General features: G+C 41.4%; 1 protein-coding gene and 1 long non-coding RNA gene across 10 annotated transcripts in view; one reads left to right on the forward strand and one right to left on the reverse strand.

Annotated features, from left to right (window-relative positions):
- Positions 1-4221: 4221 nt before the first annotated feature.
- LOC146753766 (uncharacterized) lies at positions 4222-5723 on the reverse strand. Its single transcript, XR_014939413.1, has 2 exons — positions 5523-5723; positions 4222-4660 (listed from the first exon to the last, which is right to left on the reverse strand). It is a non-coding gene; the product is annotated as an uncharacterized LOC146753766 (long non-coding RNA).
- The window catches only part of MCTP1 (multiple C2 and transmembrane domain containing 1), a 242401-nt gene continuing 228379 nt past the window's right edge, over positions 4670-18691 (forward strand). For all 9 annotated transcript variants that reach the window (XM_085528959.1, XM_085528962.1, XM_085528964.1 and 6 more), the window contains exon 1: positions 4670-5642. In XM_085528959.1, coding sequence (XP_085385085.1) covers positions 5037-5642 — 606 coding nt within the window. In that variant the 5' untranslated portion in view covers positions 4670-5036. The remainder of the gene's footprint in view (positions 5643-18691) is intronic.

Raw genomic sequence — 18691 nt, forward strand, 5'->3', positions numbered from 1 at the left:
TTTAGTCTGTCTAAACTCAATCAATGGCAGCTGATGTAGGTGGCACATATCGATTGCAAAGACCAGCAGATTTTAAGAGTGCTGTGGTAGTAGAAATGCCAATTTATGAGACGTGTTGTCAGCCCTGCGGTGTTCCACATATAATTGTACAGGTTTGACAGGAAACACCTGACAGAACAAATAGGAATTGGAAAAAGTACTCACTACTGGTGATGCTTGACAGAGGCTTGGTGGTTGTCAAGAAGTACTACCAGAAAGGTTTTTTCTGACCATCTGAGATACTTAGAATCCAGATGAATCTACAAAGATACTTTTTGGAACAGTAAAATACAGAAATACAGAGCAATGAAAAAATAATAAAATTATCATAAGAAGACTTAAAAGGCATCATGTAAAGGATCCAGGCAAGATCTGAAGGATGAGGTGCTTAGCAACAGAAGATACTATAATAGGATGAACATAGAGGGTATCTGCCATGGTAAAATTGATTTATTTTTTTTTTTAATTGTGTTTTGTTTCTAATGTCAAATAAAAGTATTCTCATTCCAAGAAGCCTCAGTGGCTGTTGTGCATGCAAAGGTAAGGAAATAAAGAATCTTGAACATAATAGCTGGTCATCAGTCCCAGGAGCTGCATCACATCTTCCCACACACCTTAATGGAGAAACCATGTCAGATGTCAACAGCAGTCATTAAACAAACAGCTAAGTGACATCAGCAGAAGGTCAGCAGTGTGGTTAACAAACTAAAGGCAGACAAGAGGAATAGAAATCAATCTCCAGCAAATTGAGTCAGCTTCTCATAACAGCACAGCCAATAATCTTCATGATGCTTGGTAATATAGAAAACATTTCAAAGCCAGCATTACCATACGATGAACCTGTATTTTAATGGGTGCCCCCCCCAAAAAATCAATAGCTAGTTAAAAATATTCAGAACTGCAGGAAGAAAGTGAGAAATTCTGCAGAGTTAAGTTGTGATTGGCTTTGTGAGATACTATGTTCCATCAAATTAAGAGAGCCATATGTAGTAGGAGCATAACAATCTGCATAAAATCCAGGAAATCTATCATTACTGTGTACCTGTGGGTGAAGGCAGGGCTTGTAGTACTCACTATAGCTAATATTGCCTGAAGCTTAACATTATAATGCATGCTCACAGTATTTTTTGATTTTAGTAATAATGTTTAAATTTCAAAGCCTTTAACTAGTTTGGCTATGATTTTTATACTGGATTCTTGCCATGTGCTGCATCCTAATCAGAAAGTTTCACGGAAAAATACTTTCAGTTGTGGACAAGAGTGCTTGCCTGCATAATACAGAAGTTCTTACAACAAACTGTGGGGAAATGTAAAGTATAAATGTGCCCGGGATACTGCTTACTGTGCTTGGACCTCAGATATGGCAGTGGGTTGCCTCTGTCCCATTGCTACCGTGTGAGAAAAACAAACAAAGCAGTCAAGGCCTTTCTAAATTAAAATAAATAAATAAATAAAAATAATATAATATTATAATTATATATAGAAATTATATCATATGTATCATAGATATATTATATGTATATATAACAAAATATAAATATAATATATTATATTTATATATAACATAAAATATATTTTAATATATATATATGCTTTATATATATATAAAAGAATTATTATATTATTATTTTATTTTATTTTAAGCATTATTATATATATATATTATTTTATATATATAAAAGCATTATTGACAAGAACCTTGCCATTTGAACTACACTCATATGAGATATAAATTTATAATAATTCTTTGAAGAAATATAAAGAAGACTAAGTGGCAGCACTGAGTATGTATGAATGTGCTCGAAATGCAGTTCCAGACCAAAGGGACTCAGGTTAGAGAAACCGCTTTCATGAGATCTTTCCTCCACCATAAAGGGGTCAATTAAGTAACTAAGGCGTGAAAGTGTGCTTAGTCATCTGAATTTGGGGATGAAATGCACCCTAAACCTCTCTGCCATAGCCATGCTGCATCTGGAATTAGTCATATGGAGAATGAGCATGGTGCCCATCACTGTGTGTATGAGTCCTCTCAGAGAGGACAGGTGCAGGGGAAAAGATACAGTTTTCCAATTAGCACAAGAGTGACTTCCTTCCCTAAACTGGGGATTGTGGTGCATGTCTTTTAGCTCAGAGGAGAATAAAAATAAGACAGTGATGAAAGCAGTGAATGGGACTTTGTGGGAACTGTTTCCATGTGTGGAATGAACGTGGTGATATGACTTGGACTTGATGATCCCCGTGGCTACTCTATGATTCAACAATACTCTATTTTCAGATACACAGAGACGCATCAATGATGACACAAATATCAGAATCTACTTTTTTTTTTTTTTTTTTTTTTTTTAAAAGGAATAACAAACATCCAAGAGATTGTATCTGACCCAAACCAACAAAGAAATAGGGATCTTTGGGTCAGTGTTTAAGAGTTTAGTTTTACAAAAAGTACAGCATTTAGCACTGAGCAGTACATTCATTGTATGAGTTCCAACTAAACTGATTGGCATAGTGACACAGAGAGAGCAAATACAGCTCTGAGGATATTGGGCGTTGCTTTCCATGTGAAATGTTCCATTTTTGACGTTTATAATTGATATATTGGAAATAAAAAAAAAAACAAAACTGTGAATATGCTGTTCAACATTTGAAACACCAGATCATTATTTTTCATGTGTGTGTTTTGTTTTAGCTTATAAAACATTGCAGCAATAAGGAGTAAAGAAACGCTTTCAGATACCCTTTTTACTTCCAGGGTTAATACGCAATATTTGTACATATCAAAACGTGTAATTCCCAGCTGCATGGGTGTTACAACCATATTCTTGTTAAATGTAGAGGTTTCCATCTGAACGCTATGTGATGTCTTGCTGTGATCTTTCTGCCAGGTTCAGATTCAATTTTAATAAATGAATATAGCTCAGAGAATTCAGCGTGCAGAATGACTCACTTTATTGCAGAACTGTTTATGGTGACTTGACTTGAATCAATGCTGGAATAATCCCACTTTGCCTGATGCAGTGCTGCCATATTCTTCCTTCTGATCCCAGACCCACTTCGCCCCCAGGACAATGACTTCTTCTGCAGCTAAATAGCCTCAGCTACTTTGACTATCTATTTTTTTCCCCCCTTGTTACAAGCAAATCCACTTTCTGGTTGGATAAAATGGAAATGACTTGGAGGGGTTTGGAAATTGCCATGCAGTGACAAAATTCTAACGTTAATGTTAGGACCAAGATGATGCAGGGTTTGGTGGAAGCAGAATCCAGAGGCCTGCCTGCAAGGTATTTGGGACTGCTCAGAGCAGAGGTCATAAAAATGCATTATGACCCTGACAGCAGAACAGCAGCCTACTGCACTACAACCAGAGTCCACTTCTTCCAGGCAGTGACTGCCATGCCGTATTACACATAGGAGATCGGTTGCTGTAGTGAATACATTTATACAAACAAAACATTTTATACAAACATGTTTTCTTTTTGAGATAGTTTGATGACTGGTGAAAATAAGCACAATTTAAAGACAGGTTGACCTTAGAGTACCTCTGTATCTTGGTGAATAAGCAGCAATTCTGAACTCACTGTTGCTTTTGTTCTATACCTTTTGCCCTAGAGAAAAGAGTGCTCACTTTTCTGTACCCTTAGTAGAAATTACACTTTATTTATCACCTTATCTTACAGCTGTTTCACAATATTAAAAAAAAAAAAAAAAAAAAAAAAGTAAAAGAGAAGGCAGAGACATTCATTCCAGTGCTTCTTCAGATGAGCATTTTCACTTTTTTCAGTAAAGATGCAGAACCAAATTAAACTTTCCCTGTACTCTCTGATTCCTGCTTTCTGAGTAAGCTCATTATTCACAACGGGGTTCAATTTCAGCACGTTTCCTTGAATTAAAGATACCACAACAGAAGCCAAGACACCCTTTCTTCAGGCTTTGACACACGTGAGTTCTGCTATCCAATGTTTTTGCTTTCAGGTGTGTTTGGCTGTTTCCCAGATACTGTAGATTGCATTCTGAGGGCCTTGATGATGTGAAAACATCTGCTTTCTCCCTGGACTGCCCAGCAGAAGTCATGCTGCTATGCCTGGCTGCAGCTCCTTGGGAGCACTGATGTAGCTGCCTAACCCCCAGCCAGGATAGAGGTGTAAATGACTTGGACATAAACGAAAACCAAAATCCAAACAAAGGTGTGGTTCACTTCACACAGAAGTATTTATTCACTTCAGTTTGTTCTGAAACCATCCTGCTGGTGGTTTCTTTATTTTTTTTTTCCCCTTCATTTTTTTTTCTGCATACTTGCAGGAACCGGCCTCTCCGAGCCGTACCTGTGTGCCCTGAGCCACCACAGGACGGCTTTGCTTGCAGACACCTTAGGCTCAGCCGCAGAGGAGTTCCGTAGCGCTCATCGCGTTGCACGGGCGCTGCTAACACGACTCATCCCGCGGCACCGCACCGCAAGGTCACCGGGCAGCGGCCGCTGTCACCCCAGGGATGTCCCCAGTGACACCTGCAGTCCTTCTCCGAGCCTCCTCTCCCGCTCTCCCCGGCCGGGCATCCCTGTCTCTGCCTCCACCGCACCCTCAATAACGCCGCCGTGGCCTCGGTTTCCCCCGCTGCCCGGAACTGGCTGGGAGGAAAATGCCGCATCACAGCGCCGGGCTGGCGGCCGTCTGCCCGCGGCCCCGAGCATCGCTGGGGAGGGGGCCGGCTGAGCCCGCTCCCGCCGCGTCCCCGCGCCGCCCAGCGTATATAGGGGCGATCCGCCCGCTGCCCCTCCGTTAACTTTCCCGCATCCCGGAGCGGGGACCTCTCGGGGCCTCAAACTTTCCCAGCGCTGCCAACCCCGCGTTGCTGCGGGGGGCGGCGCGGCCCCGCGCTCGTCCCCCGGCGGCGTCGGGCGCCGCTCCGACTTCGGCCCGCCCCGCACGGGAGTGAAGGCGCCGGGCTCGGGCGGGCTGTGCTGCTGTTGCTCCCGCAGCCGCCGCAGCAGCAGCCGGAGGAGGATGGAGCCGGGCAAGGAGCCCCGAGCGGCGGGAGAGAAGCCGGGCGAGCCCGAGCCGGCCGTGTCCTTCCAGGCCCGGCTGTGGAAGAACCTGCAGCTGGGCAGCAAGGGCCGGAGCGGCGGCGGCGGGCGGGCGGCAGCCGATCGTCGCACTGCGGAGCCCCCCGCCCCACCGGCCGGCGGCAAGGCGGACCCGCTGCCCCCCGCCCGCTGGGCCGGCTTCAGGCGGCGGCGGCAGGTGCTGGACCGCGTCTTCTCGTCCTCCCAGCCCAACCTGTGCTGCTCGGCCGCCGAGCCGCTGGAGCCGGGCGGCGAATCCGGCTTCGCCCTGCGCCGGCTGCGCGAGCACCTGCTGCCCCAGGGCAAGGGGCCGCCTCCCGCCCGCCGCGAGGGCCCCGCCGCCGCTCCGCCGCCCCCAGCGGGACCCAAGGCCGGCGGCGAGGAGGGGCACCGCGCCGGGAAGGAGGGGCGGCGGCCCGGGGCGCACCTGTCCCACCAGAAGAGCTCCTCGCTGCCCAGCACCGCCTGCCTGGAGCAGCTGCTGCACGGCTCGCCCACCGCCGGGCGGAGGACGGAACACCGGGCGGAGGAGGCCGACGGCGACGCGGTGAGTGTCTGCAGAAGGGACGGACGGACGGATGGATGGATGGATGGATGGGGAGAGCCGAACCCGTCCCTGGAGGCGGCCGCCACCGCGCCCTGGGGCGGCCCCGAGCCACTCCCTGGGCCGGGCGGGGCAGGGGGCGGCGGTGCAGTGCCGGGGTGGAGGGGCCGGGCCGGGAGGAACTGCGGGGAGCAACTTTCCGCGGAGCCGCGTGGTGTGTCTGGCAGAGGCAGCCGACGAGACCCCGCGCTGCTGGAGTCACCGGGCGATGCGCGGTGTGTGTTGATGTGTTTTAAAGATGACTGAATACACACGGAAACGTGGGTTGATTTTTTTTTTTTTTTTTAATTTTTTTTTTTTCAGCGCTGTTCCGTTCAGTAAAGAAACAGACCTTTTGTTTACAAAACATGCCGATTGTTATTTACTTGTGAGGGGATTACTCTTCTTTTGAGTAGGGTGCAGTCATAACATTTGGAAGCAATACTGCTAATGACAGCAGAGCCGCGTGGAGCTTTCCAACAGTTGTCTGTAATGAGCAGGACCACGGCCAATTTCAGCACTTATTGGCATTTACTCGGACTGTCCCTGTGTACCAAAGCCGCTCTTTCTGGTATTAGATAGAACTTGCTGTGACCCTTGCATGCTGGTTAAGCTTACAGTTGTGGATTGTGGTGTTTATTCTGAAGGGTTGACTGGAAACAGCTGTTTTGTGTTTTCCAGTCTGCACATCCTCTGTCCCTCTTGTCTCCAGAGGTACCATCTCACTCAGGTTATTAAATCTGGTTTAATTCACCAGCTTCACTGGGCTACAGGACAGCAGGAGGAATTCAATTCCAATTATAAAGCTCTGTTGGATATCCTCCATCTGCATCTGGTGTTCTCCAGAGGTTTGCATGGAGTGAGCTGCATCTTCCATGGCTGCTGGGGTTTCAGCTGAAATGTCTTTCAGGAGTTGGACTCAGTGATCCTTATGAGTCCCTTCCAACTTACAACATTCATTGAATCAGGTCCTCTATGCTGTATTCCTGGTTCAGCTGAGTTCCCACAAGCCTCCTCTTTGGCTATAGGCCTGTTGAAATCAATAGTAATAAAGTTTGGTATGATTAAGGTGTCTTATGGTGTCAGCCATCAGGCAAGAAAGTGTCCTGCTTGAATTAAATGGATGCCCACAGTGATCCAGAAATTGAACAGCTGTGATCCTCAGTGTGGAACATGTACCAGAACTTCTCTCCATCTAGATTCCAGCAAAATCTCAAATATATTTCAAAGCAAGTTCTAATTCTGGCAGTATTTCAATTTTATTTATATTTTAATTTTTTTAAAGAACATATTTTTAACATAGTCGTATGGGAAAGCAGTATGAAATTCTGTGAGGCTCCTTCAGACTTCATGCACATTTATTGTGTTGATTGTTTTTTATTATTATTATTATTATAGTTTTCTTTAGCAAATACATACTTACTAGATACTTCAAGGAAGATGGAGGGGAAAAGTAAAATCCTTTAAGAAATCAAGTTTGTTATGCTTTTAAGCTAAAACTAGGGAGCTGTAGTGAGTGTAAAGGAACAGAAGTTATGTAGCAAGTGGGAAGACAGGCTGTGGAAGTTGCACTGCTCTGTGCATTTAATTTTTGAATGTTCTTCTTGGTGTAGGCAAAACAATTGAGAGCGACTTGAACAAAGCTAATGGTATGGCAGTATTTCACTGAACACTGGCAGTACAGCACATGCCTGGCTTTCTGGGGATGGGGTGGATCTCCCATTGTGGTGTATCTGACTGGTGCATTGCTTCAAGAGAAGACGGGTACTCAAGCTTGCAGTCTTATGCAGAGAACAACTGCAGCATTTGAACAGTAAATCCTGATCTGTTTCTCTTTGGAAGATTGCATACCTCTCAAAGCTGCCCTCAAATTGTTTTGAAGATAGATGGGTACCATAGCCAGTATGCAGGAAACCGAGGTTCCTTGTAGCTACAATATAAGTACTGTTGACTAGGACCAGGAAATAACCATGGGTGTGACTGAGTATCATTCTATTTCTGCAACTGCAGCAATGGGGGGTGGGGGGGGAGCGGGGAAGTGGGCAGGCAAGGCTCAGCCTCTGGATGTGTAGCCATAGGGAAGGAAGCTTCATTAGCTCTGCTGCTCACAAATGCATTTGTTTAATTAATATGGCATCCTTCAGACCTACATTTATGGGTCTTCAGGGCCAGAAATCAGTTAGAGTGGTTGCTGTATAATCCAGCATGATGCAAAGAAGAGAGATAAGGCAGTGAGAAAAACCTAGAGGGGAGAATTCAGACTGTTTGTCTCTCATTAATAGATAAACATTTCTTTAAAAAAGTTGGTTTAAGAGTGAGCTTTGTGTCTCTTGGGGGGGAATCTGCTGGATCGATTGATCAGTGCAAGGAGGTTGTGTGTTAGAAACGTAGCACTGTACCAGTGTACTGAAAACAAACAAGGGGAAGTGCAGTGATTCTATTAAATAGAAACAGGAGTAGGGACAGCCCTAAGGAGGCCTGACAGGATGAGAGCTGGGCAGGGAGTGGTAGAGGATGCAGGGCCAGTGAAAACCTGAGTGGCATACCATGCCTGGTTTTCTGCCTGTACAGAATAAATCCATACCTAGCATAGAGCCACTGGGGTCAGTGCAGTTGTGCTAGCAGAACTCTTGCCTTGTTTGTTCTAATTAGTGTATCTTCCAGGTCACATTTCAGTAATTGATCCAGCCATTGAAGGCAAAAGAGCAAAATAAAAGGGAAAGCAAATGATGTCACTGAAGGTCTGCACTGATAAAGCCTCACTAGAATCTTCATTGGCACTTCAGACGTGAAAGGAATCAGCCTTGGGGAGGCAGAGGGCATTAGGAAACCTGAACACCTCTGACCTCCAAGGAGTACCCTTTTCTGAGATAATGCAAATGTAAAAGAAGAAGAGTTGGAGGCAGCTAATTGGCACAGATGCTTGGAGCATGATTTGAGGAGAGCAGCATTCTGAGAATGCAAGGGCAAACTTTTAGGCAATATGAGAGAACTTTCTTTTGGGAATCTGGTCATTGTCATGTACAGAAGCAGAGGATGAACCAGTGTTCAAGCTAACCTAATAGAAACTGCATGGAAATAACAAACAGGAGAAAAAAGTTGTTGCTGAAGTTCATTTCTTCCTTCTTCTTCTTTTTTAAAATTTGTTTTTCAAAAAAGTTGCAGTTTCTTGGGGCTGTTTGTTCCTCCCAGAGTTTAACTAGACATCCAGTCCCATCAAAGGATGTGCACTGCCCTGTTCCCTCCTTGTATTAATTTCTGGTAAACTGTTTATCTTTGAGCAATTTGGGATGCTGAAGCCTGTTTGTCATGCTCTTTCAGATAATCATCCATCTGTCAGCTTACCCTATGGTAATACTGTGTGTACATTGCTGACATGAAAACCATGAGGTTGCACAACAGAGTATCACAGAATCACAGAATTGTAGGGGTTGGAAGGGACCTCTAGAGATCATCGAGTCCATCCTCCCCTACCAAAGCAGGTTTCCTACACCACGTCACACAGGTAGGCGTCCAGGCGGGTCTTGAATATCTCCAGAGAAGGAGACTCCACCACCTCCCTGGGCAGCCTGTTCCAGTGCTCTGTCACCCTCACTGTAAAGAAGTTCTTCTGCACATTTGTGTGGAACTTCCTATGCTGAAGTTTCATCCCATTACCCCTAGTCCTGTCCCCACGCACTAATGAAAAGAGACCAGCCTTGCCACTATGGCCCCCACATCAAGTATTTATAAATCTGGATCAATAATCCAGTAATATTTAACTATATCCTGAACAGCCTCTGCTTAATTAACTGGAGATCTCCTTGCAGTTTTCAAAGTGAGCTGTATCAGTTTTCAAAGTTGGCATATTAGCATTTCTTCTCCTGTGAAATACTTATCTCTCAATTCATTTAAGATTTCTTTTTTTATTCTTTTTATTTATTTTATTTTTATTTTTATTTTTTCCCCTTCCTTCACTCTTAGTATGTAAGGCTCTCCAGAGCAAAATTATGATGCTGGGAGAAATAGGTGGTCAGTGAGTAGGAGATGCAACAGTCCTCTGCTGAAGGAACAGCAACAGAAGGGTTGTTTAGTCCCCAGTGATTGCTGTAGTGAAATAACTTTTGGTGTAGAACTTGTAACAAACCACTCCAGCTAAATTTCAAATGTCTGTGTTGAAACTCTACTTATTCCATTTATTTAACACATTTCATAACTTTACTGAATAGTGTTGAACTTGTGAAGGGTGAAAAGCCAAACACCTATAGTTATAGAGTTAAACTCTTTCTCAAGAAACGTGGAGAAATATTTTTTCCTTTGCTGCTGATGTGTTTTATATAGATAATGACTACACAGCAGTAAGACTCAGTTACCGCCATGATGCAAAGAGAAGCACTTTTTTAGAGCTTCAAAAAATAAGACTAAAACAGTTTTAAAGCTGGCAATGCGTAAGTCACATTCCATCTCTGTAGGCAGTTTTAATTTAACTGTTTTGTCTCACAATGTGATGCTAAAATATTAACAGACCTGAGTGTCATCTTTATTTTTCATCTTTGATGAATGGCTGGCTCGTCCTTGGCAAGATGGTTGAGAACTCTGCACTGATCTGAAGACGAATGATTGACTTTTCCTATCTAATCTCTTACTATTGATTCTAGATCTCAGTGATTTTGGTATCTTCTATGGAATTTTAAGAAGGTAGCTGTAATATAAGCCCTAAAGCTGTAATTTTAAATAGAAGCAGTCTCCCATGTAGCACAACTCTGACTCTTGAAACGACAGAATAAAAATGGCAAACTTTATTTAAGAATTCAATTCCCCTGGCAATCCCTATGCTTCAGCTTTCTCAAACAAACAAAAGATTACCAACTTCTTTAGAATGTTATTACACATAGCTTTGCATCCAAAGCTGTTTGAAGAAATAAGAGGTGTTTGAGGAAAATGTTGGCTTTACTCTTTATTAGTTAATAATTAAATTGGTTTTATAAAATATATAATTGGGATGTCTCAACCCAACTACTCTAATCCATTTTCCATTTGTTTAAAAATGGGGAAAAAAAAAGCCAACAGAAGATGAAAAAAAGAGAGTAGTAGATATTTAATATTTCTGATACAGATTCCCTAAAAGATGATAGTGGATCTATTAGTATTGCTCTGTAATCAAATTCTTCTCTAGATTGCCGTGTTTGTTGCCAGTTATTTACACTAACAGCAGCCTGGTAATAGCTCTGTAATTTACCCTTAGAAATGAGCGTATGTGTTTGGAGCTTTTTTTCCCCCTTAAACACAGTTCTTGCTGTGATGCATCTGATGCTTAGCATCTGTAATGCTTGGAGCAGAACTTTTGGATGATGTTGGTTGTTGTGTGATGTTTGATTACATGTTCTGCATTACTGCAGCGTGGGGAGTCCTTAACCACTTTGTTTCTCAGTAAGAAGAGGTGTTCTGTAATAGTGACTGATGTTTCTATCACCTGCTCTCAAGTGGATTCTTATCAGCTTATAGTTTTTCTACTTCTTCTCCCCAGCTCCTCCCTCACTGACATAAGTATTGTTTTCATACTGACCTTATCCAGGCAAATAGTCTGTCTTTCCATAACTAAGCCATTTTTAATTTTTATTTTATTTTTTCTTTCAGAAATGTAGCAGAGAAAAAAATGTTTGAATTATTGTTTTTTTATTTTTATTTTCTCATTAATATATTATGTACCATGAATGGTGGGCAGTGTTGATGCCAGGTGATGACAAAGGATAAGCTGTGGATGTGTTTTCTGCTTCCAATAGAAAAGAGGCTTTGAGTACTAGGACACTAGCACTGTTTTGCTGGGCTGTCAAATGTTCAAGTATCTGCAACAGTCCTCTTTATTTTGTTTTGGGGAAGTGAAAAGCTCTGTAAGCAGAATTTATTCCTTCCTTCAGTTTATGTCATCTGTAATGCTTGGTTACTATTGTAAATTTTTCTTTTGTTGTTGTTTTGAGATCAAACCTTTCCTATTTTTCCCTCTTACATTTTCTATGAAGATCAGAAGTTGGCTGTATAAATTCATTATTTCTGACTTTACTCAAGTTCAAACTTATTCTTTAAATCATTTTGGTTTTTCTCTAGCCTTCCTCTGCTTATTCAAAAGGGCAGAGAGAGAGGACATGTTCATTCAGAGAAAGTAAGTGAATTCAGTCACTTGTTTAACTATTTGCACAATTGGCACTAAAACACTTCATAAAACTGAGTATTGAACTTTTGAAATGCAGCATTTGGACTCTGTTCTCCTCTCTGTCCTATTCAGGAGGAGTTCTGCAACTATTTCTCAAGAAAAATCATGCTCAGAAATGAGTCACGAAATGTGATATCAGGAGAATTAAATGCTTTTTCAGAGAAAAGCTGAGTGCTATTTACATAATGCATTTGGCTTGAGCGTGAAAACTAAGCAGGCTATGGATGGGATCCCATATATTTGTTTAGATAGAGCACTTCACTCTCTTCTGTGCTTTTGGGCAGGTGACTGTGTTAGGCAAAGATGAATATTCCCATAAAGGTTTGCAAACATTGATGAACAAAATAAAATTAATGCACCTTGTGGAAATGTATGCATGCTTTTTTTTTTTGCTGCTTGTCTAATTAAGTTGTACTCAACCTTGTAATTAATGAATATCCGTAGTATGTTCACACCTTGTGTAAGCAGCTCTGTTTCATATCTGTAGTGTAGTAGACATATGTACCCATGAGATGCCTGTTTGTTTCTTCAGTTCTGTTATCAGTTCAGCAGCTTGACTGCTCTATAGCTAATGATACATTTTTTATGCAGTTAGGTTTTACAGAAATATCAGCATCTTCTGAGTAATGTACAGCATCCAGATGTCTTCCTGGTAAGGTGTCTTATACCATAGTTTGCGTAGTAAGAGAAGGAAAACTGTAGCTGATGTCTTGGTAGGTGACTGCAAGCCAGGTTCTCTTTCTAAGTCTTTTTTGCTTAATGCTGGATCTCACTAATGAATGAATCAGCTGAAATGCATTTCCAGTCTGAGCTAGCTCTGTCTCTGTTGGCAGAGCATGGCATAGACATTGAGACGTCTTCTAGAAACTAATTCTCACCCAGTTTGAACACGATTTCATCTTCAGCTGTAGCAAGGCCTTTGTACCCCACCTGTAAAGCATAACTGCCTTCCTGGGTCTCAGGGATCTTCATAATCCCCAAACCTCCAAAATCTGTTGAAGAGTTGGCTTGAGAATTTCCTTTGATTCTATCTGGCAAATTGTTCTGTGTTCCTGGAGAGCAGGATCCAAATTCCTTCTAGCTGGAGAAAACAACTACAGAGTTCCTGTTGTATTTGCTAGGAAAGGAATGATTACCAAATGAAACTTCCCACTCAGCAGTGAGCATGAAGTTCTAGAATGCTTGGTGAAACGTAGAAATTATTCAGCTTTCTTACTGAAGGCGAGGAATGTGGCTTTGGCCTTCATTTTAAGGATGTCCAGATGCCCTTGCTACTAAAGGCTTGTTGCCCACTTCTGTACAGACTGTTCTGTTACAGTTGTAATTGCATCTTAAAATTTCGAACCTGGTGGTGGTTTTGATTTTTTTCTGGCATATTTTCATTGATATATTATTAATATAAAAACAGCTTGAATGTCAGTGCAAAAAGAATTGGCTTTTGCAGTTCAGCTTTATACTGTATTTTCATACTAATAACAGTACTGCCATCAGCTAGTATCCAGGAATAAACGTGAAGGAATAAATGCATGTGCAAAGTGTAGCCTTTGTGCGCTGCATTTAAAACAAACAAACAACAACAACAACGAAAACCACTAAAAACATCACCGATGTACAAGAAATGGGAGCTTTAATCTTTGTCATGTTTATAAGATTTGTATCTAAGATTCGACTCAGAAATGTAGTTCAGCATGCAGGGTGATAGATAATCTCATACAATTGCAGTGCTAAGATTTATGTTGCACTCATTTATGTGAGTTAGTGCCAAGTGACAATGGAAACAATCTAATAGTCTCTGCCCTGGAAAGAAATTCATTCATGTTGGAATGAAAACTTTTTCCTTTTAAACATGTATCCAGTTTCGTCATTTTGTTTATGTTTGGTTTGTTTGTGTGTGTGGTTTCTTTTTTTTTCTGTTTGAGCATTGGAAGTTTTGCTTGCTTGGCTTTCAGGCTGGCAGCATGTGCATGGCTATGTGGCTGTGCATGGAGGGGATGTGCTGGCCATGAGGCAGCAGCAGCATTAGGGCATACAGCGCATTGCATGCAGGATTCTAAGTGACATGTTAGGTGGAAGTGTTTTAGGTTTATTATCATATTCTGGATATGAGCTACTCAGCTTTAGAAAGTTTAAGTGTCACCTATGTATCATGGACCACTTAGGTAGCGTTTCTTAGTTGCATAATGAGGAAAAACTGAGCAAGTGCCCTGTTTACAGATAATTCCTCATTTTAGTTAAGACTAAAAAATGAAGAATCAATCTAATAATCATAATGTGGTAGGAAAATAAATGTTTGAGGTATAATGAATTATGCTGCTTTCTACTTTTTCCATTATACTTTTTTTTTTTCTTCTTCCTCCTTTCCCCCCTCAACCCCCCTTCAGTATCTCAGCGTGCAAAGTACTGCATTATTTTGGTTTCAAATAATCATTTTTACTGCTTTCTAATTTAACCTAAGTGGGGAATTTTGAGGAAAATTCTGATCCCTTCCAATGAGTATAGAGTGCTGTGCAGATTGCTCCAAAAGTAATGCCTGCAGTTTATTTTTATGAAAACGGCAGCAACTATGAAGAGCACAACAACCTTATTTCATAGAGCAAATTCTCAACAACAAAGCATGCTTTTATAAAACAGTCACCAGAATTAGCTATGCATTTTTGCCATGCAATGAACAGGAGTCTATGTGCTGTGCTTCTCGGAATGTGCACCAGCAGAGGTGACCCACTGTTGTTGCTGCTTAAATGCACCACCCACTGCTTCACTGTGTTCACTCCACTATTTGGTTTCCATAAATGTTCAGCAAGCATCATTGAATGTCAGTGAGTGCCACTGTCTCCACATGGAGGAATTCAGTGGCACAACTTTGCTTCATCTGTACTTCCATGTCAGGTACCATTCTGTCAGACTATGCCTCTGCTTCCATCTGTCACATGGCAACAATGTGTAGTGGGATATGAATGTCCTAGTTCATCCTCTACTGCCATACTGCCAGCATCCCCTTCTGAAGGTAGTAGGCCAGGATAGCAAAATAGAAGGCAATACTTTCAGAGCAGTCCATGTAGAAAACGTTATTTCCAAAATAATAAATTCATATGAAGAGAGCTTTTCAAAGCCACTCCTTTAAGGCTGGCATCTATTATAAGCCTTGTTAAGTAATTTCAGGTGTTCAGAAGCCAGATATTAAGCACATCTGTGTAATATTCTCCTGATGCTCTGTCCTGCTGTTCCTCAGGCAAATGTTAACTTAGTACTTATTTGTAGCAGTACTGTGAATAATGCAAGCTGTAGGTTGTCATTATTGCTGGGAGTCTCTTTCACTTGTGTAGTGGTGAGCTCACTCTGAACTTATTCTACCTTTTTAACTATAATTTTAAAATAAGCCTATGGTGGCAATGCAGAACAGATGTACTGTACACAAACTGTTCACTGACAAAAACAAGATCATAGAATCATAGAATCACAAGGTTGGAAAGGACCTACAAGATCATCTAGTCCAGTTGTCCTCCCTTTGCCATACCTACAGAAAACCCCTAAACCATATCTCCTATATGACAGACACCTATATCCAGACACCTCTTGAACACTGCCAGGGGATGGCAAATTCACCACCTTCCAGTGCCTGACCACTCTCTGAGGGAAAAAGTTCCTTCTTATGTTCAGTCTAAGCCTCATCTGATACAACTTGTGGCCATTTCCCACAAGATGAAAGTATGTTTATTGATTGTTCTTACTTCTTTCTGCTTACACACTTGTTTTGCAGTCATGGTGAATGCAGATGCCAAAACTCAGGTGGTATATCTTATTATTTAGAAGTATCACTGTTTAGAGCAGTAGCATTAATATTGCCTCTCAATGTAACCTTAGCACATGGTGCATAATGAAATTTAACAACTTCTGTCAAAATCCTTGTGTCAGTTTCTTTGATTAGTGGAAAAGAAACAGCTGCTTGTAGTGAATAAGAATTTTCCCATCTTGAAAAATGGTTCAAAATATCCAGAAGAAAAGAAACAGCTTTTATTTGTCTTTATACTGGACAGATTTCTACACAGGCATGTGATTTGGTACGCTTTTTCATTAGCAAATGAGGCAAAAGAACAAAAGGTGTTGGCATCACTTAATTGCAGTTAATTATGGGTAGTTGTCTTTCTTAGAGCAGTGAACATATTTACTTCTTTGACAACTGTGCTGATGCATTTGTACCAAAGTTTTGAGAATCTCTGTACAGGAAGGTTGTGATGCTTAGGAGGAATGGATCATAGGCAACACAAAGCATTTTGGTATGGAGCACTTATTCGAGGCAGGGTTACTAAAATCTTTACAAGTACTTTTCTAAAGAAAAGGCTATTAGTCTCTTACTCTACCACTCAGTTCTTTTTGTTGTGAACCGGAGTAATTTCGTTCTAGTATGATGAATGTGATGCATGCTACTTTTATTGCCGTTGAGAGAGCTGACAAGTGATGGAGGAAGAAAAAAGAGATGTGGAAAATAACAGGAGGCTGCAAGAGCCATGTCTCGGGAGATGGCCAGATATAGACAAGTGCTTTAGTCTGTAGGATTGCTGCCAGCTGTCCTTGGGAAATTTGTTTTAGCAAAACAGGTTTCATTTGGCTTTCAGAGTCAGTAAAAACAGTGCATCTGATTATTGCATTTGTGTGTGTGCGTGCATTGAAGAGGAAGAGCAGTAGGGAAGGTGAATAGAATCTCTTTCTTTTCCATTTTTTTGTTACTGTGTCTTCATTGGTGTGATGACTTGCTTGCTAAATGTTTGCATGCTAATGGTGCTGGCAAAATGAGTCCCATTCTGAACAGTGTTTCATCTTAATAGTATTGCACTGAAGTACTGTATTATCGTTGCATTAATAGCTATTCAGTCTTACTCACTCATTTATGTATTCCTCCTATTAATATTCAGCATTAGAACCTACCTATTTCTGTATGCCCCCTGCAATATATTTACTTGTAATAAGGCAGACCTGTAGATCTCAGATATTCAATAAGAATGGACTTCATTTGCAGGAGGTTATCATGGCAGAGAGCATGGTGATGCCAGGTTGTAGAAGAGTGCTACTGCTGCATAACAATCAAGTTATGTGGGTAAAGCCTTCAGAAGGCACTGGACCACGGATGTTGAAATTTGGAGGCACACTGTCCTCTGGAAGGCAGCTGGCAAGACAGAGGCTTTCCATCATTGCAACATTTTATCGCACCCTGGCTGAAGTGTTAGTCTTTTGTTTTTTGTGAGTTCACTGGGGAATGCAGTAGCCTTCAGCAATCTATAATACATAATTAAGTCAATATATCATCACTTTGAGGTTTGACGGAGAAAAAGTTGGTATCCTTTATCAGCTTCGTTAGGAGCAGTACAGAACTATGACCCATGAGTTTATTTTTAAAATATAGAAAGGTTTTTAAGTATGTGGCTGAGGTCTTTCATGCTGGGGATGAGTCTGAGGTTTCAGAAATTGACATTGTCCTTTCCTCTTAGAAAAGAGAAGATTGAGATTGTGAAGGCAGCAGCTTAAGCATGCTTGTTACAACAAAAGTTGTTGAAAAGTGAGTTGTTTATGACAAGTACATACAAAAACATAAACTTGTATATGTCGTCTTTATTCTGAAGTTTTTCAGAATAGAAAAGCTGTCTTGTAAAAAGCTGACAAACAATTTAATTTGCCCTGTGCATACATGTCTGCATTATATACATGCTTGTCACCTAGCATGTGTCCTTAGATACTAAAAGCCATAATTATTAAGTGGCTAGAATGTTAATTTCTGCAAAAAACAGGATTACTTCTTAATTCTCATCTGTCAGCTCTACTTACTTCTGTTGCTTTGTTGCACACTGGTTATGTTGTTAAATGTGAAGTGGCAGATGGAGTTCCATCATCATATGGCCTATATGAAATCAGGGGTTATGCCTATTATGTGCTGTGTAGATGGGAACCTCCAGTTGTATTTCATGGTTTGCCATTAAATTCAGTTTTAAAACAGTGGGGAAAGATGCAAAAGCACTGACAGCTACAAGCAAATATTGCTGTTCCAGTTGTTTTGCAAGATTACATGCATCAAGTGTTTATTTCCATATAGGAAGAAGCATTTCAAGAAAATTGTCTTGTTTGGCTGTCAGAGGAACTGCTGTCTTAAGTAGAGTTAAATGTCAACTGTGTTTCAATTCCCAATCCTCAATGTTTTATTTTGTTTAGGCAAATATAAAGCCACTGTCATTTCTCCTGTCTGGAGAAATCTACTGTTGTAAATCATGTGAGAGGAATAAGCCAGCACTCCTTGTTTCTTTAGCTCTTTCTTTATTTGCTGTGGATCAGAAAGGGCCAACCTGCTGTAAGTAACACTTGCATTTTATTTGTGCTGCTTGATTGCTTATAATGGAGAAAATGCCTTGAGGCATAAAATACATTAAAGTGTTGCTTTGTTCAAAATGACACTGCAGCATCTAGAAGAAATAATTGAACAAAGTTACACACTTCAGTTTTTTCCATGTATGAAAGTCATGCATCAGTTCATGAGCAGCGTCTAGATGAAGTGATTACAAAATGTGAAAAGCAAGATTACTGCTGGACTAGCCATTATAAAAATAAGGGTGAAGAGTAATCTTTGTGCTTCTTTGTGGCAGATGTCTAATAGCATTTTCTCCAGCGCAGCTGTAGTTATTATAGAGGGTGGCCAGCAGGAATACTCTATTAAAAAACTCAGAATGAGATTCTGTCAAACTCAGTCATCAGTGCCCAGGTTACAGTCTACTCCATGTTGGTAAATACAGAAAAATAAGCAGACAAAACACACGCATTTATTTCTTTCACCATGGCTAAA

This window comes from Coturnix japonica, chromosome Z (genome assembly GCF_054131305.1).
Source record: "Coturnix japonica strain WE chromosome Z, WE-NBRP24, whole genome shotgun sequence".
Classification (NCBI taxonomy): Eukaryota; Metazoa; Chordata; class Aves; order Galliformes; family Phasianidae; genus Coturnix; species Coturnix japonica.